General features: G+C 36.4%; 1 protein-coding gene and 1 long non-coding RNA gene across 2 annotated transcripts in view; one reads left to right on the forward strand and one right to left on the reverse strand.

Annotated features, from left to right (window-relative positions):
- Positions 1 to 3,571: 3,571 nt before the first annotated feature.
- COL2A1 (collagen type II alpha 1 chain) overlaps positions 3,572 to 25,901 on the reverse strand; it is a 57,050-nt gene continuing 34,720 nt past the window's right edge. The window contains exons 23-54 of the mRNA XM_075851900.1: positions 25,441 to 25,548; positions 24,278 to 24,331; positions 23,906 to 24,004; positions 22,424 to 22,477; positions 22,150 to 22,248; positions 21,312 to 21,365; positions 20,868 to 20,921; positions 20,092 to 20,145; positions 19,922 to 19,975; positions 19,007 to 19,051; positions 18,348 to 18,446; positions 18,128 to 18,235; positions 17,736 to 17,789; positions 17,076 to 17,129; positions 15,740 to 15,793; positions 15,300 to 15,353; positions 14,742 to 14,849; positions 14,351 to 14,404; positions 13,316 to 13,369; positions 12,752 to 12,913; positions 12,269 to 12,376; positions 10,972 to 11,079; positions 10,319 to 10,372; positions 9,827 to 9,934; positions 8,546 to 8,599; positions 8,028 to 8,135; positions 7,443 to 7,496; positions 7,241 to 7,348; positions 6,731 to 7,019; positions 5,891 to 6,078; positions 5,439 to 5,681; positions 3,572 to 5,129 (exon numbers count right to left, since the gene is read on the reverse strand). Of these exons, the coding sequence (XP_075708015.1) occupies positions 4,983 to 5,129; positions 5,439 to 5,681; positions 5,891 to 6,078; positions 6,731 to 7,019; positions 7,241 to 7,348; positions 7,443 to 7,496; positions 8,028 to 8,135; positions 8,546 to 8,599; positions 9,827 to 9,934; positions 10,319 to 10,372; positions 10,972 to 11,079; positions 12,269 to 12,376; positions 12,752 to 12,913; positions 13,316 to 13,369; positions 14,351 to 14,404; positions 14,742 to 14,849; positions 15,300 to 15,353; positions 15,740 to 15,793; positions 17,076 to 17,129; positions 17,736 to 17,789; positions 18,128 to 18,235; positions 18,348 to 18,446; positions 19,007 to 19,051; positions 19,922 to 19,975; positions 20,092 to 20,145; positions 20,868 to 20,921; positions 21,312 to 21,365; positions 22,150 to 22,248; positions 22,424 to 22,477; positions 23,906 to 24,004; positions 24,278 to 24,331; positions 25,441 to 25,548 (3,045 nt within the window). The 3' untranslated portion in view covers positions 3,572 to 4,982. The remainder of the gene's footprint in view (positions 5,130 to 5,438; positions 5,682 to 5,890; positions 6,079 to 6,730; positions 7,020 to 7,240; positions 7,349 to 7,442; positions 7,497 to 8,027; positions 8,136 to 8,545; positions 8,600 to 9,826; positions 9,935 to 10,318; positions 10,373 to 10,971; positions 11,080 to 12,268; positions 12,377 to 12,751; positions 12,914 to 13,315; positions 13,370 to 14,350; positions 14,405 to 14,741; positions 14,850 to 15,299; positions 15,354 to 15,739; positions 15,794 to 17,075; positions 17,130 to 17,735; positions 17,790 to 18,127; positions 18,236 to 18,347; positions 18,447 to 19,006; positions 19,052 to 19,921; positions 19,976 to 20,091; positions 20,146 to 20,867; positions 20,922 to 21,311; positions 21,366 to 22,149; positions 22,249 to 22,423; positions 22,478 to 23,905; positions 24,005 to 24,277; positions 24,332 to 25,440; positions 25,549 to 25,901) is intronic.
- Positions 19,565 to 25,608, forward strand: LOC142742307 (uncharacterized). The gene is made up of 3 exons (XR_012881347.1): positions 19,565 to 19,623; positions 23,911 to 24,036; positions 25,452 to 25,608. It is a non-coding gene; the product is annotated as an uncharacterized LOC142742307 (long non-coding RNA).

Consider the following 25,901-nt stretch of genomic DNA (forward strand, 5'->3'; position numbering starts at 1 on the left):
GTCACCCTGATTGACCCTTTGGGCCAGGGCCTGGACCTGTAGGGAGAGGCCCTGCATCTGTTGGGTCAGGGTCTCAAGGGGGTCCATGATAGCGTCAGCGTAGGAGAAATGGTAGACTAGGTAAGGGCTTGTAATTATGTAATGGCAGGAAGGAGGTGAAGGGAAAGTGAGCCCTAATCTACCCACCGCCCTGTCCCTGCCTACTTGCAACGACCCGCCCTAGGCGACGAGGTACAACTGGGCGGCGGTCCCTACGCTGGCTAAGTGCACAGGAAGACAAACAGGGAACACGCAAGGGAAGGGGCAGTAGCCACGGAACGCCACGAGGAAACGGGGCGGCGAACGAACAGTCAGGACCAGGACGAAGTGAGTACACCCGAGCGGGCACGGAGACAGAAGCAAGCCAGGGGCAAAGCAAAGCAGGTCAAGCAGAACTGCAGCAAGGCAGAAGCACGGCAGAAGCAGGCTGGAGCAAGCAGCAGTGGGGCCAGGAATCCAAAAGAATTACAAGCACTGAGGGAGAGCACAGGGCAGGTAATAAAGGGCAGGGGGCGGAGCTAACTCCGACAGACCAGGCCGCGATAGGCTCTCCCACTCCTGAGCCTGCCACCCTGGTTGGTGGGAGATGGTGTCAGTCGAACAGGTCTGGCCTCAGGTGTGGATTGATTAATCCCCGGAGTATAGCTAGATGAAGTACCTGGCAGATCCCTAACAGCAATTAAGTATAATTGAGTTCTGGCAGGACCTGATCCGAATCTCCCCTGTTCTGAGAAGTGGATGTTATTTTAGCAATCGGTCTGGGAAGAACTGGGGAGAACGACCGGATCCCAATCCTGTATAGGAGTTATCAAGTGTGAGGGGTTTGATGTCTGAATGAGTCTTTATTGACAGCTTTAACTAATCACATTCACTGCTGAGGTCATGTGATAGGCCAGTTAGCTGTCAGCATGTAGTAGAAGTTAGTAAATTATATATTCTTAGAGGAATAGATGTTGCTATTGAATATTTAGGAGCCACCATTTTTAATAAGCTGCACAAGATCACAGAATTAGTTAGATGGAAAAAATAAGCCTTGCACTGTCGTCATTGGAAAATAATTTGTGTAAAAACGCATAAAAAGTCAATTTTGGTGACAGGTGCTCTTTAAATACAGAAAAAAAACTATTTCTGAAACTGACAAATAGAAGAGGTTGTAATAGACAGAAGTATGTAGACATTGATTGGCAGAGGACTGGTAAAGAGTAATATGGACAGATGAGTTCGAAGAACATGTGAGATTTAGAGCAAATAAAAGGATAGTGAAGTGGAGTGATTGATGTCTTCTTTCAAGTATTGCCGAGGAAATACAATTTTATGGAGCTGTTTTGGTGCTGGTAAAGTTTGAGATTTACACATAAGGTAAGAAATAATGAACCAGAATCGGTAGCACTCTATTTTACAACATCATGCCATTCCTTGTAGTCATCACTTGATCGGCTAAAATTTCATCATATGGCTTGACAATAATCCAAAGTATATTTATGAGCTATTGTGAGGAAACAGAGAGCCGGAATAATGTTATAGATGGACTGACTGGCACAGGTGCCAGATCATAACCCTATTGAGCCCTTTTGGGAAAAGCCTCACTATAATGACTAACAAAAATGTCCTACAAACCATTTACACATTTGGGAAGAGCTATAGGAGTCATGGGTTGAGCGTTCCCCTGAATATCTGAAATACTGACAGCTAGAAGGGCAAATTTCTGCACAAATATAATTGCTACAAACTATACATTTGCATCAAGGCTTGATGAATAGTTATAATATTGTCAACGTGTTGTCTTGAAATTCGTCGTGCCTTGGTAAAAAAAATAAAAAAAATAAATTTTTTCAAAGACAAAAACATGTTTTAGTGAAACCTAGCTTTTGTATAGAGATGAATGATTGTAACTGCTAAGAGTGTAAAGCCCATTTAAAAAAAATGAAAGTCTAAAACAAAAATGTTGCATTCTTAACTGTTCTTTCAATGCACCACAAGTAGTCTCAAAGGTGATCATTAGAGTATTGGCATGGGACAATTAGAAACATTTTGTAGGTGGGAACACATTTGGATTAAATAAAGAAACAGAAGCGAAGAATTGGGAATAGATACATATATGACCAACATTACTTATATAGGGATGAGCAGATTAGCAAAAAAAAAACAACCAAAGAACAATATTATTTTAATCTGAAACAAAAACTTAGAACATCAAGCCCTAGATTCACTAATTTCTATTATTCACTGTTTCTTCATTTTCTCCTCTACTTAACATGACTTGTTTTCCGTTCTTCAGAGTTCTATTAAAGAATTTATCATATCATATATGATCAGATTGTGAAATAGTATTGTAACAATAACAAAATTCACCTGGCATGTGTTGTAAAGATTAATGCTTATTTTACAAACCATATTAATAGTTATTCCCTGCTGACTACCTTTTAAAATGTATAGTTATTGGAACCTAAATGGGTTGTCCCAATAGGGCAAACCCTGTCCATATGCCCTATTAGGGAAAGTGGACATCATAGAGGAGGCACCTCTCTAAGGGCATCTTCTGCTCTGGCGGGCCCGGCCTGTTATTCCGTCATTACATAGATGGCCACTTAGCTTGCAGGGGAAATGTAAAGAATCACTGGAATAATGATAGAGCTTTATAAAATATAACTTTTACTTCATATTGTTTAAAAATGTGCAAAAACATACACACAGGACAAATTTAAAGGCTAAAAATGTGCTCTCTTTTGTGAGAGAAAACTGACATTCTGTACGTTTTGTGCAGAGTAAATGCAAAGCTCCAAATATTACTGCATAAAGGAGGAGGTTTTTTCAAAGGTATATTTTGGGGTAATCCACCCCCCTACCCATTCTATAGTGTGTCCAAGTCCATCTTGATCCTGTAGCTGGGGACTGGGAAACCTCCTATTTTCCTTTTATATGTGTCCAGGCAGATAATGCTGTTCTCCCTAATGCTTATTTTACAAACCATATTAATAGTTATTCCCTGCTGACTACCTTTTAAAATGTATAGTTATTGGAACCTAAATGGGTTGTCCCAATAGGGCAAACCCTGTCCATATGCCCTATTAGGGAAAGTGGACATCATAGAGGAGGCACCTCTCTAAGGGCATCTTCTGCTCTGGCGGGCCCGGCCTGTTATTCCGTCATTACATAGATGGCCACTTAGCTTGCAGGGGAAATGTAAAGCCAGATGTGGCTTCTCCCAGCAAGAACAGCTGACCGCCGGGCATTACAGAAGCTGAATCCGCGGCGATCAGCTGATTGCTTGGCCAGGTTCTATTTTAATATGGGTACCTTCATGAGACAACCTCTGTGCCTTCTTGTAGTCAACATATTTCTGATATTTAGCATTCTGTTAAAGAAGAAATATGTTACTAATATATGTATATATATATATATATATATATATATATATATATATATTGCAAGTCTCTAAACATAATAGGTGATCTGGCAGAACAAAAAAATAAGTTTAAAATAAAAAGCCTTGTAATTTATTTTTTTAATTAAAATTTTTATTTGTGTTGTTTCGTTCTGTCATGAAATATCCCAGATAAGATTAACATCATTCAACAAAGATTACATCATAGGATGGAATTTAATACAAATTAAAAAAATCAAACAAAACGGGTTTTATTTTTTTATAGAAAAAGCTTTCTATCTTTATTGCGGAAGAGTAGGAGGGATGGGAAAATGAGAAAAAAAAGGTACAGTAAGACAATTATTTCACAAGAAAGATTAGTGTTGGTGTTGGACATGTATACTAGCCTACCATGCTGAAAATCAGTATTGCAAAATAAAAAAAAATATCTATTTTACATATACAAAATAGTACATATTCTTATTTTAATCCGTATTGGTCTTGCTTCCCCCACCCCAACCCCCTCTGGGCCAAAAATGTCTACCTGTTTGTCCCTTAGAGTCAGAAATACTTATATTTATAGGGGAAAAAAATCAGGGATCAACAATTTACATACATAATTGGGAAAACAAAGATATAATTTTGAATGGCTTTGACCTAAATAGTATAAATCATCCACTTGCCCACTACAATACTGATTTTATTGACTCTAGCTGCTAAACTTTGGCATTGTCCACATTCCACCACATAATAGCAACATTAAAGTTACCATTTTCTATTCCACTGATTCCTCATGATCCATGATCTTTGATCCATCTCTTAGTCTTCTACTAAATAGTGAACCCAGAAGCATAAGGGAAGCACCTTATCTTGATGTAACCAGCCATGATCTCTCCATCCATGTCTGTAGCATCTACTGTGTGTTTAGTTCAGCTTCAAGATTAAACTTGTGTCTTTATAGTTGTTTAGTTAGTGTGAGGTAGCTTAAACCTGGGAAGTTTTAGATTTTGCCCTAAACTTCCTTCATCTCATATTGGAAATAAAAAACAAAGGGCAGGCGAACTTCAAATCCTGGAACTTTTTTGTTTTGCTATCTACAGTATAATTAAAAAAAAAAAGTTAAAAGAACAAAGCTCAGATCAACTTGTACTTTCCAAAGAAGTTATTTTTTATATCAGTTGATGTTACAAAATACAAACTTTTTTACAACAATAGCACCATTTCATTCAATGACACACAGTACTTCTGCTGGAATACACTGTGAGTGGGGGAGGGTTGCTTTAAACTGCACTTCGTACATCGGTTAGGAGGGGGGCCTTCAATCATGCCAGTTAGTGTCACACCTTCACCTGACCCATAGGTCTTACAGGAAGACAATAAATAAATAATACCATGATTTTATTCCGCAGTCTGCCCAGTTCTGGCCTTGCAATACAAAATAAAATGTCCAAAATGTAAGCGCGTGGATGAATGGAAATTTGGGGTCGGTTCAGCCATTCAGTGCAGAAGTCCTAAAAGTGTTTGGAAAGTACTCAGGTCCTTAGGGTTTTTATTTATTTTTATTGACTTTTTTTGGTTTTTACAAGAAGCAAACTGGGCCAATGTCAACGCCAAATTCCTGATCAGCTCCACCAATATCCATAGGTGCAATGTCTACGATGGGCAGGCGGGAAGTTTTCTGTGTCCTGTATTCTATAACTGTCTTGCCCCATTTGCCAGTGTGTTTCTGGAATAAATAAGAAATAATAGTTAGTTAAAGAAGAAATATATTAATTCAAATAATAGCATTCTAAAACAGAGAGGTACTCAACCGACCCATAAATTAAAAGAAATTAAATTAAAGGCACACTACCAACCCATAAATTAAAGGAGAACTTTTAGTGGAATATAGATTCTATTTACTGTTGTACATTATATGGGCTAGAAGAAGACATGATTTGGTTAATGCTAAATACACATTTATATGAGCAACAAAGGCTTATGGTTTATATTATATTTGATAGATTTTGTTAATTATTTCTACAATTTTATTTACCTTGCAGCCATCTTCCAAGGCAGTGTATGTAAATCTGCTGTTGCCCTCTGCTCTGATCTCAACATCATTCGATCCCTGGAGAAGGATAGCTTTTTTCAGGTTGCCTGAGGCCTCTTCCATGAAAGCAATGCTGTTCTTGCAGTGGTAAGTGATGTTCTGTGATGCATCAGTAGACAGCAGGCGCAGGAAGGTCATCTGAATACTGGCAGTATTGGGTGCAGAGCTGTCATCACCATAACTGAACTGCAGTTGCCAAGACAAAAATAAATGTAAGTCAGTGGCAAATCAAGAAATAAGAACTAAGGAGACATTGAACATTAACATTGCTGAATAAACTATTGTAATTGACTAGATAATAGATAATAGAAAATGCCATCAAAATTCAATTTATTTCGTGAATTTCCTAGCAGCTGTTTTTTATGCAAAAAATGCAAAGATAGAAAATGACTTACTTGGAAGCCACCATTAATGGTCTCTCCAAACCAGATGTGCTTCTTATCCTTGGTCTTGCTTGTCCACCAGTTCTTCTTGGGGATCTTGCTTGGGTTGGGGTATACACATGTTTCTCCACTTTCCATGTTACAGAAGACTTTAATGGCATCCACAGTGCAACCCTGGTTGGGGTCAATCCAGTAGTCACCTGCAAAAATGTTCATGATATTTTAGAGAGAGGTTTCTCTTTCCTACTTTAATTGTGCAATGCCAATATTTCAACAGCAATACTTTATCATTGCTTTCAACAATCCTGACCTAAAAATCTAAATTCAAACATAAGCTGAATTTACAGTATAGGCACAACAGGCACCTGCCCAGGGCAGCACAGGCATGGGCATTAGCAATGCATTATTATCCTTGTTCTATACCTCTACCCTTCCCAGTATAATAAATTAACCTGTTTTATAATGAAGAAAGGAGGAAACAAAATTATTGAATTTCCCAGAATACGATGGGCATGATCCCCCCCCCCCCCACCCATTGTTTTCGGGGCAGTACCAATTAATGCTAAAGCCTATTCTCTTGCCATAAACTAAATTTTTCAATCTTTAAAATAGAAATTTCTTTATTTAGGTCTCTCAAAAATTGGTCTTTGAATGTTGGACATGAAAAATTATAGCACAACTCAAGATAACATAATTAGAAGAGACCATTTAGAATTGATCAAAAACCTATAAAGTGAAGGGAAATATTAAAATAATGAAACAAAACTTCTACATAAGGAATTAAAGATTCAATATAGATATTTATATTGCCTTTCTCTACTGATCCATTCTTAGTGATTATTTTATACATACCGCTCTTCCAGTCGGGGTGGCACAATTTCAGGTCACGGCAAGTACGAGCTGGGTTCTTCCTGCTTCCATCTGGGCTACGAAGGCTCTCGATTTGATTGTTCAGTGATTTAAGAGTGGCATCAACCTCAACATCATGCTGGCGAAGATTGCTAGAGGCCTGGTCAGCACGCATGTAACGGAGAGGATCAGGTCCTTTCTCAGGTTGAGATAGGCCAGCAAATGCAGACATGTCAATGCCAGGGCCAGGGGGACCGGGAGGACCAGGTGGACCAGGTTGACCTGCAGGACCCTATAACAGAAACATAAGAGTGGGGGGGGGGGGGGTTATCCTAAGATTAACATGTATCACTTATCCACAAAATAGGTGATAAATGTCTGATCGCTGGAGGCCCCACCACTGAGACCTTCACCGATCACTAGAACGGGGGTCCCCGTTGAATCAGTATCACACTTAAAACAAGTACACTTATTTGTAAATGGTTCACAAAAACATAAATTCTGTATACTTACAGCAGGACCAGTTTCACCACCACGACCACGGGGACCAGGTGGACCAATTGGACCAGGCAGACCATTAGAGCCATCTTTGCCAGAAGGACCAACAGGGCCGGGAGGACCCTAAATAGGTTAAAATAAAAAAAGAAATAAGTGATAATGCTCATTCAGACCGTTTCTCTAAATTTTTTTGTGTCTAGATACATTCAAAACTTACTCTTGGACCAGAAGGACCAGCAGGACCAGTAGCTCCTTGATCACCAGCAGTACCCTAAAGGCAAAGGAAAAAGTTAAAATAGTAATATTTCTCACTTAAATTTTCAGACTGATGCCAATAATTGTGAATCCATTGAAGGTATGCCAATGGATCAAAAATATATCTATAGCCAATTTAAACATAGGCTCACTTGTGCTATGATTTGCTGCTAGACATTTCAACTTCTGTCAGATGTTCATTACCAGCAGTCTGCAATCTGCAACTTCTTAGTAACAGTATATGCTGTGCAAGGGGTGGTCTGTAGTCTGTAGCTATGGAACATTTACTTGAATTTTTAATAGCATGAGACAAACCTCATTGAAATTAGACCTTTGCTACACTATAGAATGATGATATCACATATATTACTGTACTATGATTATTATAACAGCCAAGCAGTGTCTTTAGTTTAGTATGACATACAATATATTTATGATTTGGCATTCTAGTTTTCGCCAGCAGTCAAAAACATACTGGTTTGACAATCTGGTTTCTCAAATGTGTAAGCACCACTGACATGTAAACATTTTTCTCAGTTCTACTTACTGGAGGTCCGGGCAGACCCTGAAGACCAGTGAATCCTCTGTGTCCCTTCTGTCCTCTCTCTCCAGATTCACCAGCTTCACCCTTGTCACCGCGTGGACCTTGAGGACCCTAAAATAGAGAACAGTGTTACCAAATCATCAATTAAAGACAGGACAAAATTTTAACCCGCACAATTAAAGAATTACATTTTGATACCATATATATATCTAATATTTTTGCGTGGAACTCAAGTGAAAACCTTAGGATTTTGGGCTTATCTTTTGAAAAATGTCTATAGTAATATAAAATCATTTACAGCAACCATTGAAACTATGGGCCCACCCCCAAATTCTCTAGAATTTGCAAAATGAGTCTAAGCCTTCAAAAAAATATTAATACATTTATCATTGGGGATAAATCAGTAGACACTATGTTTCTGCTGTAGCTCAAAATGTTAGTTATTCCATAAATTTAGTGCAGCCACACTACTTATATATGTATATATTTTATAGAATACTTGAGAAAAAGAAACTACTTACAGGCAGACCACGAGCTCCAGCAGGACCAGATGGACCCAAAGGACCTTGAGAACCCTAAATATGAAAACACACATACATATAATTTGTTATAAAGTATTTCAATTATAGCTCATCCTATGTGGAGAAGGAATATAACTGACTACTTGATTCTTCATTGATTTCATGAAATGTACTTATGTCTTTCTTAGAATCATTTGTTGAGTAGCATATAAGGAATTTTACAAACTAGTAGTGTTTATAAGATAGCTGACCTTTAGGACAATATAAGCATGGGAGTATAATTATTTTATTAATATCTGTTCTCCAATCTTATTCATTATTGCTCTGTGGCCTTATAATTTGATTTCCTCCACAAAAACACCAAAGGAATTAGTGTTGGGTAATGGGCCATAATCATGGTAGTATGTACAATAACTAATTTAGGGTCAAGAGTGTGACCACCTGTACATTAACAGGTTGAGAACCGCCCACTGTAAATATATGGTGGTCTATATATTAGCTAATACGTAAAAAAGCATACTTTTTTTACTATTTTTTTCAAACTATAAGCTAAACTAAAAAAGCAATAATTATGTGTATAAAAATGATAAGAAAAGAAACCTGCACTGATCACGAAAAATACATTGCAAAATCACATCGCTAGATCAACAAATAAAAAAGTTATAGCCTATGCGTGATAAAATGGCTGAACGGTGCCCGGTCCTGAATCGGTTGAATAGTACAGTATGAGATTAAGATTCACTAACTGAATTGTAAGTGGGTCTAAAATACTCTTCCAAGTACAGTACCATATACATCACACATTAATTAAAGTGTAGCTAAATGTTTGATAAACTTCTGACATGTCACCAATTGCTACAACGAAGCAGCTGAAGCGCTCGTGTGGGCGCTCAGCCGCTTCGTGTCTGTTTGGCTTTTTCCGGAAAGCTGATGTATCAGAGTACGGGCTCATAGACTTTCTATTGAGTCCGTACACGAGCGATTCAGCTGCTTCGTTCTAGCGATTGGTGGGGGTCTCAGTGCTCGGACCCCCACCAATCCGAACTTGTGAAATGTCACTATGACATGTCAGAAGTTTGTCAAATGTCAAGCTACACTTTAAGATATATATATATATATATATATATATTATCCCTTAATTCCCCATGTGTATAATTGAGTAGTAGTCTCTACTGTACTTCAGAAGTGTTCCCTTCTTATCATCTGCTGAGCATACAGTATAATATGTTACTTTAAGAAAGAAAAACTGTGTCAATGTTGCCTATTCAGAACTATACTTACAGATTCTCCTCTGTCTCCTTGTTTTCCAGTTGGGCCAACAGGGCCAGGAGCACCAGGGGAACCGGGAGCACCAGGAGCACCAAGAGGGCCAGTCTCACCACGGTCACCCTGTAGGGATAAAGAAAATTATTGAGCATATTTAGAAATTCTGAACATCATGTTAAATGATTGTGATGTGATGAATACCAATGTATACGAATATCTACTGTGTATACTATATACTGTCAAATGTGGCAAAAATTCAGAATATTTGATTATTATTTTACACCGTATTTTAAAAAAAGTTAATGTTAAATATTCTGAAATACAAAATGGTCTATTAGGAACATAGTATGTATATATAGTATAGTAAGCATTGTGTCTGTTCATCGCAAATGTCTGCTCAATCTGATTGTAAAGTATTCTAAGTGAACCACACAGGTTATATATAATCTGACCATGATGGAACCTACACAAGACTATGTAATAGTTTCAAAGATTCCTCAAGCTTACCTTCACACCAAGAGAACCATCACGGCCAGGAGGACCATCAGATCCAGGGTTACCCTAAAGGAAAATAATAGTTTTGAGTTCAATGTTAACCCTTTATATATATATATATATATATATATATATATATATATATATATATATATATATATATATATTTTGTACAAGTATGTTACTTGGATCATTTCAATTTACTACCAGTTTGTCTAGATTACTAGGATTGTATGCCACAGCGTTATGTAGGCAGATTAAAAAATTGTGTACTTTAAACATTTTTTGAAAAAAATAATAGAGCAGTGTCATGTAGCCAGAAAGCAAGGCGCTACAGGTTATGATATCATTAAAAAACATGTGGTCAGTTACCCAGGATTTTTTTACATTGTGTATATAGGTTGAATGGTTAAGTCTGAGTGGGTAAGCATGCCACAAATAAGAATTGGGCTCATATTTACACATTTTGAATCAGCATCATATAAACATGTTTTTTTTTGCACAACTTAACCAGAAAATGTTTAATCATATTTATATTATGTGGTTTATACCAATGGAATTAGTTTCATATCATGCTGGATATTGCTAGTTCACATCAGTTGTATTAATTTTATTTGTGATAGCAGATTTATAACTGTTATTTAGTATAAAAATTATGTTCTTACTTCACGTCCAGGTTCTCCAGAAGGTCCAGTCAATCCAGGTGGGCCGACAGGGCCAGGAGGTCCACGGTCACCAGAACCTCCTGGGCTTCCTTGTTTTCCAGGCTCACCCTAAAGAAAATTTGATTAGCTAAGTCAGATCATTCAGAATATAAACAAGTACAAGAATATACAGTGAATATACTGCTCAGCAGGGTCACAGTTTTACAAAGTTGCCTTTTTTATGTAGTATCAAAGCTTTAAAATAAAAAAACATCAATCAGACAATACATTTATTGTCAAAATAATATTCCTATATTAGTTCTATGAATATATATAAAGAAGAGATATACTGTTTAGCTGGAACCTGTTAGATTGAAAATACAGTTTGATCTATTTGTTATACAGTATGTTATAGAACAGGAGGAGCTGAGCAGATTGATATATAGTTGTCTGGGGGAAAAAAATCAGCAGTACTTATAATTTATTGATCTAAACCTCTGATCATTCTAGTCTTAGGAGTCCAGTGGGCGGTCTCACTGAATGATTGACAGGTATACTGTCAACCCCTGATTGAGCCAGCCCACTGGACTCCTGAATCCAAAATGAGCAGAAGTTTAGACAAATAAATTACAAGTTCTACTAAATATTTTCCCAGAAGACTGTATATAATTCTTCTCAGCTCCTCCTATAGAACCTGCTGTCCACAAGTGGGATTGTTTTTTCAACGTGACAGGTTCCCTTTAATGATGACTTGATATTAGTTATTATTTTGCACATTAATGAATAATCTTTAATATAATTTTTAGAGACTAACTGTGTGTGCTTCTGTTTTTGAATAAATGTAATCCCTACCAATGTATGAGTGTATGTTATCTGAACATTAGAAATCATATGACGTAATGGGAAACAAACTGCAAAAACAAGCCGATAAAACAGGCATAGGCCAGGACAGCACTTTTGGGGGGTTTGTGTGATTTTACAAAAGTTATTCCTGTTTGGGCGTAGAAGCTCATTTGTGGAATTCACTCATTACAATTCTTCATTCTACACTATAGAGGCAGCCCTAAATAAAGTCTTGATCTACATTTATTATCACATTTAATATATACTGATACTGCAAAATACTAAACTATATATATATATATACTGTATTATTTAATGCTATTAAATACAGTATTTTTATACTTTATGGTAAAAAGGCATTACTTTTGAAATATAAAGCAAAGTTGTAGCATATCTTTGTAATAAGAACCTTTCTCAGGTGCATACATGACACTCATATATTGCAACACTTGCACTTTGTAAAATGTATACTTACAGAGGGTCCGGGAAGGCCAGGGAAACCTCTCTCACCACGCTGACCAGGCAAACCAACAATACCACGCTGTCCACCCAAACCTTGAGGACCAGGAGGACCATCAGGACCCTAAAAAGAAGAATATCAATGTTTAAAGTTAAAATATCTCTTGTAAAATATGTTGTTGATTCAGTGGCAACTGGCAGCTCACTAACAATGGCAAAATATTGGCCAATACTGCCAATTTGCTCAAGATTCATTACATTTAATTTGTGCCAAAAAAGCATCTATAAGTAGCTAAAACTAACAAGAAAGGGCTGTTTGATCTTTAAGGTTTTGATAAAACCACTGCCAAGTTTGGCTGCCCAAAATGTGTTACATATCAAGAACAGAACATTAATAGGACAATGTTGACCACTAAGTCTTGTCAGACCTAGTCAAAGGCAAATTCGTGACCCAAACACACAATTGTCTTATTATCATTATATATGTGTATATACTTACAGAAGGACCATCTTCACCAGGCTCTCCCTTCTCGCCAGAAGGACCAGCAGAACCCTGAAGACCTGGATCACCAGCACGACCAGGAGGACCGCCATCACCACGAGTACCCTTGGGTCCATCTTTTCCAGAAGCTCCAGGTGGGCCAGGGGCACCAGGGTTTCCCTATGAGTTATATATATGTGGTTCACAATTTCGTTTTAGAAAATATATTTACATATTTTTAGCAATAGAAAAGTCTACGAAATATACAGCCAGTGTTTCAGTAAGTTAACAATGTTTATAGTAAATTATTTAAATATAGTTATGATACAGCATAATTACATATAAGAATTGGGACTGAAGATAGTTTACAAAACATAGGATGGTATCTTAAAATAATTGTCTGCTCTTTAAAGTCTTTATTGGCAGGTCTTAAACCAAAGCCAGTATATATGCAACTCTATAAAAAAATGCGTAATAGGTAGAATATATAACCTATTTACATGCTGTAAGAAGATATTGCCTAAGTTGTATGATATTAATATGTATATTAATTAAGACATGTAATTAAATCAAGTTTCTTACATTGGGGCCAGGGGGACCAACTCTGCCTGCAGCACCTGGGAATCCAGTAGCACCCTAAAAATGATAGAAATTGTTTCAAAATCACAACCAATCTATACACCTCTAAATGTATTAATTGTTTCACAAGTTCAGATCATCTTAGTTCATGCAGAATATTTTGAGCTTATCTTATCTATAGGAAAGGGTTCTTTACAGTTAGAGTAGTCAACCTATGGAATGCCCTACGCCAAGAAGTAGTAATTGCTGGTACTATGTCATCATTTAAAAAAAGAGCTATCATTTAAAAAAAGAGCTATATGTTTCTTTATTGACAAATGGCATTCAGGGTTATAACTAATCTAGCAATGAAAGACGCAAAATTTAGAGAAAGGTTGATCATGATGGACCTGTGTCTTTTTTTAACCTATGAAAGTATGTAACTATGTATTTCCCTGTAAAATGTAGTAATTTTTTGTCAAGTGACTTTCTAACATGTAACCTCTGTTCCCTATTTACGATAATATAAATTGGCATTTAATTATAGGAGATGAATAATTTAAATGTATTTCAAAGTCACAGAGCACCAATGAAGAATGATCAAGTAATCACTATTCGCAGGAAGTGGTTATATGTAAGTTCTTTGTCAGCAGTCAATAATAATGGTATATTCAGGATGTATTTCCTCATAGAGGTGCCATAAACATTATTTTTCTGGAGCAACTGAAATTGTTATCCATAAACTATGTCTGCAGAACGCCTACTGGCCAAGTTAAGATAAAGCATGATAATAGTATAGCTCGAAACATCTCTTATAAAGCATTTAGCATAACAGCCTATTGACTGACCAACAACTCAACTGGCTGTCTCTATAGTTGTGACTAGGTAGATTCATTTGGACAAAAAGTATAATCCTGAGAAGGACTATATCTAACAGCCCCTGCAGTACCTTGAGTTAGGACTATACTCTACTCCATTTCTCATTGTAGAGATGTGAAAAGGAATGAATCCTGGAGTTAATAGTTTAATACAGTCACTGAAGAGATTAAATACACTTACAGCTGGACCTTGGGCACCACGAGCTCCTTTAGGACCATTAACACCAGTTGGACCCTAGAATGACAAAACATTGAACATGTTATACTTTTATGTAATATTTTGTTGTGTGCCTCCATCTTCTATCCAGTATATTATAATAGAGAAGGAAGTTGGGGTATAAATATATAGTCCTTTCTATAATGTAATATTAATTGGTGTGGAATTATCAGTACGTGTAGTAACTAGACATGAGTATATACCTTTTTTCAAGCATCTCACTTTATTTCCAATGATTTACCAGTCAAATGTAAACATTAACAGGAAAAATATTTCCTCAGTGTGTGCAGCATGTTTCTATTTTATGGATTTCTATTATTTTACTAGGTATTAGTTTTAGAAGTGAAGAACAAACCTGTGGGCCAGGAGCGCCAGATGAACCTTGTGGACCAGGAGCACCAGCATCACCCTTCTGACCAGATTCTCCCTGCTCGCCCTTGATACCAAGTTGACCATCAGCACCCTGCAACACAAAGGAGAAACCATCTCTGAACAAATACTGGTAAAACAAATGATATAAGGGATTAAATGTCCTTTAATCTTAGGAAATATGCAGCTAATAATTCTAATCATGAATACAATGAGTAGATTTTCAAAGAAGGTGACATTTTGAATTTCTGGCCAAACTATTCGATGAAATTGGACAGATATTTGTATTACATTTGGAATGCACTTCTTTCTTTTCTTCATCCATGTGAATGTACTTAGGATAATATAGACTACTTATACCATCCTTACAAAATCCAACATCTGCTTCAATAGTATCCATAAATAAGGACAATGGCTTAATGTCCACCAGTAATTTTCATTTATATAGAACTTCCATGTGACAGAAGGAGCTATTATTTATTCTGTAGAGCACTAGTCAAATTATATCAAATGAATAATGAATATGTTTTGGTATTGTACTTACAGGTGGGCCAGCGAAACCAGCAGGACCAGGTGGACCAGTCTCACCACGATCACCCTACAAAAGAGACAACAGTATTATGAGCCTTTCAGATGATAATTCAAATACATAAAGTATAGTTAAAATATTAGAAAAACCTTTTCCAATAATGGATGAGACATTTAGGTAAATACTAATTGTTAATAAATGCAAACATCCAATCTAGTAATAATAGTACATTTTTACTTTTCCACCAAAATGGTGGAATAACCAAGAGCTAATGTTTTGTTAAGTCCCTTAACTGATGTTGTGTTGTGAATTATTTACTTTGTATATATCAAACATATAGTACTAGTTTATTATACATTTGTGTGTATGAATAAACTTTGACATCTGAAGTACATGCAATATAGAAAGCATCTGAACACTAATGACATAATATTCTATATGCAAATTATACTTACAGGAGCACCACGGGCGCCACCAATGCCAGCTGGTCCTGGAGGACCAGATTCTCCCTAAAAAGATAAAAGACAACATTTCATTTCCTAAGTTTACCAAATTGGCCACAAAAGTAATAATACATACATGATTTGACTCATAATATTCAGCATGACCTCTCTTTGTTAAGTTGATTTGGTATGTTGTATGATGAGTGTATCTATTTCTGTTTCATTGTGTTTTTTTTCATTGCAAATAATGTTATGCCATTAAACAATAGAGCTACATTTTCCATGTCATAGAATTGCAGAATTTTAATGCACGGTTGGAAAGTATATGCTTTTCCATCATGAATTGGGTTTATTGGCCCATATAGAGCTCTAAACTCACCTTTTTTTTTATAGTCCTTAGCCACTTATAATTAAATAGGAAGATGTTTGGTTATGATTCCCAATCCTTTTATTATGGGGGAAAACTTAAACAACTTTTCTTCTCCTATGGAACCCCTACACCCGTTCCTACTTCAAAATAAACTTAGTGTAAGGGCAGGTACAGTATTTCATAATTACTATATTCTAGCTGAGATGTGTTGCATTTTTGCCAAGGATCTTTCAGCAGGTTGAAATCAGGTTGACATTTCTGCTATTGTATAAGACAGGTGCTTACTGCTGCTGTGTTCTGTGGACCCTAGAACATCTTCTTAGAAATCATAGGGTTCCATGGATACTGGTTCTGAAACATTGGCCTACGAATTGGGTATTGGCAAAGCCAGCAATAGAGTCAATGACTCCTTATACCAATCACCAATACAAATTTTGCCCTTTTACTTGGAAGGTGGGAATATAAAATACAAATATACTATACTTCTTATCTTTCTCAAATAAATTTCTTTCTATTTGTGTGACAAATATAATATTGTTGAGGTGTTCGTGAAACAGTCTGATGTTGAAAGCGTGAAGATGAATGCAGTTAAATTAGAAAGGCCCTTTTACACTGGCCAATTATCGGGCAAACGAGCATTCACAGAACGCTCGTTCCCGATAATTGCCCAGTGTAAACAGGGCAACGATCAGCCGATGAATGAGAAAACGCTCGTTCATCAGCTGATCATATCGTTTTAAATACTGAAAATATTATCGTTGTCGGCAGCACATCTCCCTGCGCTGCCGACATGATAATAATGTATGGGGACGTGCGATTGGAGTAGCAAGCGCTCGTCCCCATCCATAGCTCCTTGATCGGTGCTCATTTACATGGCCCAGGTCGGGCTGTGTAAAAGTACCTTTAGTTGGGTCAGGGCATTATGATTAAAGATATGAAGTATAAAGATAGCAAATGTGCAGATAAAATGACCCTTACCTTCTCGCCATTAGGACCAGAAGGACCATGTGGACCAATTGGACCAGTCAAACCCTGCAAAGAAAGCAAAATGAAAAATTAGTTGTTCAAGTCTAAAGTTATAGTCCTCTTACACCAACACCAATGTTAAACCTCCCAATGTGGTCATTATAATATTCAGTATACTGAATATAAAAAGGATATCCTGGTTGTTGTTTCTTAACTATAACCCAACATTGTGATCCATACTTATCCAGAACACCTTACTACTACAGTTTGTGTGGTAATATTATCATTATTTTATACTTGATGAAGACATAACAGATTACACCTACTAAACATGAATGACTGACAAATGAGCACAGAAACCTCTGAACCACACAATCTCACTCAACATGATCTAAACACTGAAAATATGCAGAAGAAAATTCTATTGTACACACCGGTATTCAGACATAGGACCCTACAGTTACTAGACATGATTGAACATCGCTGGACAAGATAATCTTAATTATTTTGTCCTCTACAGTTTATGACAATAGGAGACTTTTCCTACTAAAAATGACCTGACTTTACCCTGATATAGTAACATTTCTCTCTATGGTATTCTGACATAAGACAATACTGTTTAATGTGTGTTTTTTTATAGTTCAACAGGTTACATTGATATTTTATACATACTCTAGAGCCATCTTTTCCGGGAGCACCTTCTGGACCCTTCTCACCAGTGTCACCCTATTTGAAAAGAAAACATTATAATGAATATTTTAAGAATAGTATTATTACAAGAGTACAGTATTAAGACTGATCTTATCAAATATTATAGGAAATGTTAGACTCAGCAAGTAAATGGTTGAATTAACCATTTTTATCCTTATTCTTCTTGAATACTAAATCATGCTCTTATACAAAAATGTTGTAATGATAGCCTGATATTGTAATGCATGTGACTGTACAAGTATTAAAGAAGATTATTGGTTTATAACTGGGCAGTCTTAAAAAAACTATGATGGTCAGATGTCATCTAATAAAGTTATTTGTAGAGTATTAAACAACAAAATTTCTTCACTTACTCTGTCACCTTTAGCACCGGAAATACCAGAAGTTCCTCTTTCACCAGGCATACCTTGGAGACCAGGTGGACCTTGAGCACCATTTGGACCAGATGGGCCAGAAGCACCCTACAAGGTATAGACAAGACACATAACCAAATAGCTCAAACATGTTGTGTAGGACATACCTACTTTCATCTAGGAGTAAATAATATGGAAGTATATGTTAAACTCATCCTACCTTAGGACCATCCGTACCAGGAGTACCAGGAATACCACGGGGACCTTGGAGACCTTGAGGACCGGAGGAGCCACGTTCTCCTGGGAAACCACGTTCGCCCTACAATGAAGTGATTGCAATGGTAAATTGATTAAAGATAATTTGAAAACAAATACAAGAAATACAAATGAATGTTCTTCATGGTTTATGTTTCATTTTATTTATTATTGTACATAGTGTTATGGAAATATGTGTTGAAATTGTTTTAATGTATTTGTACATAAATATATACATATGTATTAATATCTATGTGTATTTCTAAATCACATAGGGTCTTAATATAACGATCGATAGAGAAAGGTGTGCCTAATTTATTAAGAGGCACACGCTTTTCAATAAATAAGGCGCATCTGCCTTGAGCTAGCATAGATTTCCGCTATAATTTTATGCCAGCAATGACAAGACACGTCCCCTTTCACTAACCCCACCCACTTTTTCAGAAAAGAGGCGGATGCATTGTAAAAAGACAAAAGTCACAATTTTTTGTGCAGGAACTCAGTTTTTGCGCAAACTGCATCTTTTTTACACCACAAATCTGGCATAGCGTGCCCATATGGCTAATAATGTTCTGAATTATATTGAAAACAACATTAATGTGAGTAATTAGTATCATTACTTACTCTTGGACCAACAAGACCTGCAGCACCAGCCTCTCCTGGAACACCCTAGTAAAAGGAAAAAAAATGAAGGGATAATAAGAACAGTACAGTACACATATTCTGTATCCTGTTAGCTCAGGAAATACATTTACATTTTTTCTATATTAATCCTTGCTGATAATAGCATTCTAATACATTTTATTAGTTGTCTAGAAGATGATTTTACCCATACCTACATATGTTAATTTTAGGGCAAACTTTTTCGTGGAGCAATTGTCCCATCTTCACAGGGAAACTATTATTTTTCCCTTGAAATGTACATTGGCCTCGGATTAACTTATTAATATCGTTGAAAACTATACTTATGCATAAATACTGGTGAACCATGGGATAATTAGATGCAATGAAGTGACATATTTTATTCTAATAAATTAAGCCAATTACAGTACAAAAAAAAAAATGCTATAGATGTAGCCAAGGTTATCTTGACTTTGAGAACTCGCTGCAGTGTGATGTCACACAACAAAAGCCATTGAAAAGTTATTGAAAAAGTCAAGTTAAAGTTTCTTGCCACTGTGTATTTAACGTGTTAGGAGTCAACATAAAGATGGCTACTTCTGTACATGTACACTGATAAGGTAACCCATTTATAGGGAAGGAGCAGCTACTGGAATTCAAGACTACATGATAATTTGATACATTATAACTACTGTTGAAGCAGATGTTCTTATAATAACCAAAAGTAAAGTTTAGTTGGGGTTGTCTATACAATAAAAGTTGTAGAATTTTTATATCTGACTTTATGATGTTTATGTTGTTGCTTAACTTGTCTTTATATTTTGCTGATACCAAAATGTAAACAGTTTGGATCTATAATAGACTTTTTTAAGAAAATTAAGATTAATAGTTGGCTTCAGAAATACATATTTTGCTCACCTGATCACCTGGTTTGCCACCCTCACCAGGAGGACCTGGAGGACCTGGAAGACCCTGGTAAAATAAAACAAAAACAATAATAAGCATTACAATACATAAGTGAGTGTCTACTAGAGAATATAAATTGATTTTACACCATAGACTATGCAATAATGTCTGCATTGTTATACCTGGAAGCCAGATGGACCAGGAGGACCTTGTTCACCTCTCTCACCAGCAGGCCCCTGTAATATAAACATTATCAGTAGCATCATGATATTAAATTGAAGGCATATTGTGTGTCAGCAACAGTTCTTGATATTTTTCTGCCTAAGTTATGGTGGACCACAGCCAATGTTTAATATTGCTAGACATTAGTCAAATAGTACTATACTTGTAGATTGTAAGCCCTCGTGGGCAGGTCCCTCTCTCCTTCTGAACCAGTCTGTCACTTATCAAGCTCATATTTATTGTACTTTTTATTGTCTCATGTTATGTATTTCAACCCTTCTGCATTTCACATGTTCTGCTCCCAGGAAAATAAATAATAATAAAATTAATATATTGTTTTTTAAAATCCTTGCAATAATCTGGTCATAAACCAACAACCTCAAATCTCACTCCTAACTGGACATCTCTCAGGATATTTATCTGCAGTCTGTCTAAATACTATAGGACTCAAGTTCCTCCACCTGCATTTCTTGCAAAGAGACTTATCACTCCTAATATATCAAATATGTGGATTCCACATTCATGTCTTCTGATTTCAGCATATAATGCTCAGTTATAAGAAAGATGGACTCAGATGGTATTCCAGTGCTTTACTGTCAAATGGTGATACCAAATGAATATGGCCAATGGATAGAATTAGCACATGCTACATCCATACAGTAGATTTCCTAATATGTTTGTTGGTCTAGAACAAATCGTTTGTTTTAAGACAACCCAAACAGAAATATATACTTACAGCTGGACCATTTGGACCTTGAGAGCCAGTTTCACCATCTTTTCCAGGCAGACCCTAAAACAAAGAATATCTTCTTATTAGCCTTAATGTTTATCATTATTAAAATAAGATTGGTAAAGTACTAAAAAAAACACAATGATGTACTATTGATGTACTAGGCGATATCCAAATGTTAGGGGCGTTTTGATGCATTATAACATAATTATATTGATACATAATGCATTAATATTATCTCATGAAAACTCATAACTGCGCGTAATGTCACTTTTTTATGTCAGTAGATTTCCTAACATCTGTCCAACCCATCTGATAATGTAAAATAATATGTGACTGTATTTTAATCTCTCTTAAGTAAAAGCAATACATATAATTAAAAAAAAAAAAGATGAAATGAAAATTTACATTTGAAAAATTATTTTATAGCATACGAGATAAAGTGCTTACTCTTAGACCAGGAGCACCAAATAATCCTTTCTCACCAGGCTTGCCAGCTTCACCCTACAATAAAGGAAAAAGTCAATATCAATGAATAACTTTGAGAAAACAATATTGAATATAATTCATATAGTAATAATACATTGGGTGAGGAAGCATCTGTTTATTATTATACTAAGTTAAAGTGGATGATCCATACGGCATGGACATAATATGCATAATATATAAATAATGTTATAATTTCACTGAATATATCGTATTGTAGGTAGCTAAAATAAGTGTAAGATGTGAACAGTTAATATCATATGGAATTGTTCTAAATTTCAATGAGCCTTCCTGCTGGTACAGGCTCATGCCGTCATACCCTCTATTGCCCTATGGCATTTCCCTTCACTTGTTTGCTAATGTTTCTGTAATTGTGGAGAGGGGGAGGGCGTTTGTAGGTACACATAGCCTATAGAAAAGGAATAGGGCCAGCCTGAATGGGCCTCCTTTTCTTATGGGGGCCCTAGCATCTGCTTGGGTTCCCTCTATGGTATGTATACATTTCTCTTATTACAGGAATTTTACATTATTATATTACTAAGCAAAGTGATCTTCTTCAAAATCCTATTTGAACACAAGAAATAAATATTTTACAGTTTTGGACAATTTCTCCTCTTATGAAACCCAAGTCTTCCTTCGCAAAGCTATTGTAAATATTCAGGGAATCAATCTGATGAGAATAGATTTATTGTTATCCACTCTACTAGATAAAGTTTCTGCCACTGCAATTCAAGGACTAACCAGATTCCCATTATATGGATACTTGTGTGTGCAAAATTGTCAGACAAATAAAGGCACTTACATTGGCACCCTTAGGTCCTGGGAAACCCATGACTCCAGGCTGACCACGAGCACCCTGAGGGCCAGGAGGTCCGGGACGACCATCTTCACCAGCAGCACCCTAAAAGTGATCAAAAATAGCCTTTAATTTTGAACTTTAACATAATGAATGTTTCATTTATTACTACTTTGAGAACTTTCTGTATTAGCAACCGATTGCATCATATAGAGCATCTTAATATTATATAATATGTTTACATATGTAAAACTAAATCGCAAATATTACATAAACTTACAGTTGCACCAACTTTTCCTTGAGGACCGGCATCACCAGGGCGACCAGTAAGACCCTGTGGGAAGTAGAATACTTGTTAAAAAAACTTAAAAAAACTCATCATGAAAAACCATTTTGAATTGAAACATTGATAGCAACATCAATTTAAGCCTTATGCAGACAGATAGATAGATAGATAGATAGATAGATAGATAGATAGATAGATAGATAGATAGATAGATAGATAGATAGATAGATAGAAGGCTTTATTCATCCCCAACTGGGAAATTGTATAAAGCATTACGTAATCACATAAAAAAACATAATACAAAAATCATATAAACATTAAAACATGAAGTAAAGAAACAACAATACAATAAAAAAATGTGGCTGCCTATAGCAGAAACACCAGCAATACTTGTACTTCTATGTCTATAATATTAACGATTCCCACGTCCAGCTTTCCCTGTCAACGAGTTATTTTAGAGGCCTGTGGCAGTTGGCAGGAATGACCACCGATAGCGCTCCTTCACGCAACTGTACAAATCTATGGCTAAAAGTGCACAATACACAATGCATGTATGTAATCTACATAAATAAAAAAGTCAAGGGCATAACAAGAAACTATAGGGTCTCATGGCAAAACTTGGAATGGGGCCCTACTGCAACCACACAAACTTAGGATAGGACGTGGGAAGCATATTATTATTTTGGTCTCCACTCTGTTCTAGGTGTTTATTCATTCCTTTGTCTCCCACAGATCTGCATACAATTTTCCACTGCCCTTTCCCCAGTGATCATTAACTGCACCTAAACTCTGAGTGTTGGTTGGCCCTCTTGGCTGGTGGGCCCTATAGCTTCTATACTTGTAAAGGCCCTTTTACACTGCCTGATAATCGGCCAGTGCAGCGAGCGCCAATCAACGAGACATCATTGATCGGCGCTCGTTTGCTCCTGTCACACGGAACTATGGATGGGGATGAGCGGTCATTACGCTGATCGCTCTTCCCCATACATTATTATCATGTCGGCAGCGCATCTCCCTGTTTACACAGCGTTGGCACGTTCATCTGCTGATCGCTGCCCTGTTTTTGATCGCTCGTCTGCCCGATAATTGCCCAGTATAAAACCCCCTTTACTCTGGTAGTTACGACCATGACAAATTAAAATAAATTACATTGTCCTACTTAGCTGGATTTCGAAAAGGGCAACAGAAACCAAGGCGGAATGATTTTATGCTGCCTAATTGAGGTCTTATCCGTAATATAGCAGTAAACCTATAAATGTATAATTGGTAAAGTGTATATTTGCGTAATAAAGCTGTGCTAATATGATTGGGAGCATAAAAGGTCATTTAGATATAAATTATTTAAATTCAAGTTCTAGTTTGGATTCCAAGTCTTTTGCCAGGAATCAAATACTGGGAAATAAGAGGCAAAAATAAACTGCTTTATCAAGTTTACAAAAGCCCCAGAGACCCAATGTTCCTTTTGATCTCACTCACTCTAGCACCAGGAAGACCAGGTTCACCAGGACGTCCAGGGTCTCCATTAGCTCCCTTTGGACCACCAAGACCAGGGACACCACGGTCACCAGGAGCACCCTAAAAGGAAAATAATACAATTAAATTAAAATGTATGTAATAAAAATATAAAGGTATCCTTAATATCATCAATGCTGAGCTACAATTAAACTGATTAAGAAAGTTCTTGACAACATTACCACTTCCAATATTCAATTATTATACTTGGAAAGCCAAAGCATGATACTGTCTTTGGTTTAGTTTAGATCATATCTGGTTTTCATATAGGGTAGTTGGATATGAAATAATAATAATAATAATAATATATCCAAACAAGACAATATTTCCACTCACCTTTGGACCAGCAAGACCATCCTGACCAGGGAAACCACGGTTACCTGGAGAACCCTGGTAATAGAAAGAAACATTAACATGGTTATTACTTCCATTTAGCAGTTATGAACTTACTAGAGATAAACTCCAAAAATGCTAACAGCACCATGATAAGCCAATGTATCTGCAAATCATGGCACGTGCAGTATATACATGGTTGGAGTATTTAAGGTCATGATAAAGTATTTATACATGGGATTTATAAAGGTAAGGAGGGAAAAGAAGCCTGTATATATCAAGTGTAAGTGTACAATGCAAACTACAGAATAACATATATACAGCTTCCTGTGCATTATGCTGTGCACTATTCATATTAAGTATAGTGTCCTTTTTCAAGTGTAGCATAATGTAAACCACTATAGGGACCTATATATCAATATTGTGCCTTAATAATAAAGGTAAGGTATGTACCCTTATGTGCCGCTCTTACAGTCACCTTACTACTAACCATATTGCATTCTTGGTATGGGGTTGTGGTATCTAAGTGAAATATGTCTCAATGGCATGGGTACATTGAGAATGGGGAGGTCGGTAGGTATATAATCTTCTATGAATAGTGTAGTGTGTATAGTGTATTGGGGATGATGGCTGTTCTAACAATAAATGGAATTAGTCCGATTGATATGAATAACATCTGAGATTGTGAATATGTGAAAGTGGTGGAGCACCCATTATGCACATATTTAACAGAAGTGTCAACTTTACTGCTATTTATATAATGAGCCTATAAAGCGTATGGATATCATCACCCCCTGTATACTTTATTATTATGTCACCATACTCTAATGTTTATTTCATTAAAGGGTGAGAATACCTTTAGTGTGACATTAGACTGTGTTGGATAGTGGCAATATACAGTATGGGGGATGGGTACTGTACATATTATAGGGAATGAGCCGCTACAGGTGAATTTAAAAGAATACCGAACCTGTGATTTTATAATAACTTAAAATAGAGGATACATGAAGTGAGTGTTAACCTGCATTGAACCAGTAAGCTGATCTTGCTATATAAACTTGCAATTGTTTATTTTTTGGCATTTTAGTTAGCATTTTTGATGAGGACAGATGGGGGGGGGGGTACAGAATATTTGTTAATTTCACAATTTGAAATTTGAAACTTACTCTTTCACCAGGTGGACCATTAGGACCAGCAGAGCCTGGCTCACCACGGGGACCTCTTTTACCTTCTTCACCAGCTGGACCAGGAGCTCCCTGAGGACCTGATGGTCCCTACAAAACATGATTACATCTATATCAGTATTGGGCATAAAGCTTAGTCACAGTATAAACCATAGTTAGTCATGTTGTTTGCCTGTCATGAGATATATAACTAACCAAATACTAGATATATGGACTACAGTATTATTTGAGTAATATTTTTATATACCATTTTAGGAGAGAAATGTATCTACCTGCCAACAAACATGACAGATAACATACAAAAATTTCGAAATGACTCAACTATAAATAGTATTCCTTGTAATCTGCATTGGATATGATATGTAATATCTGTGTAAACTTCGATTATTAGAATACAAAATGTAACATTGAGCTTTTCAGCATGGTGCTATAGGTGTACTAGG

This window comes from Rhinoderma darwinii, chromosome 2 (genome assembly GCF_050947455.1).
Source record: "Rhinoderma darwinii isolate aRhiDar2 chromosome 2, aRhiDar2.hap1, whole genome shotgun sequence".
NCBI classification, from domain to species: domain Eukaryota; kingdom Metazoa; phylum Chordata; class Amphibia; order Anura; family Rhinodermatidae; genus Rhinoderma; species Rhinoderma darwinii.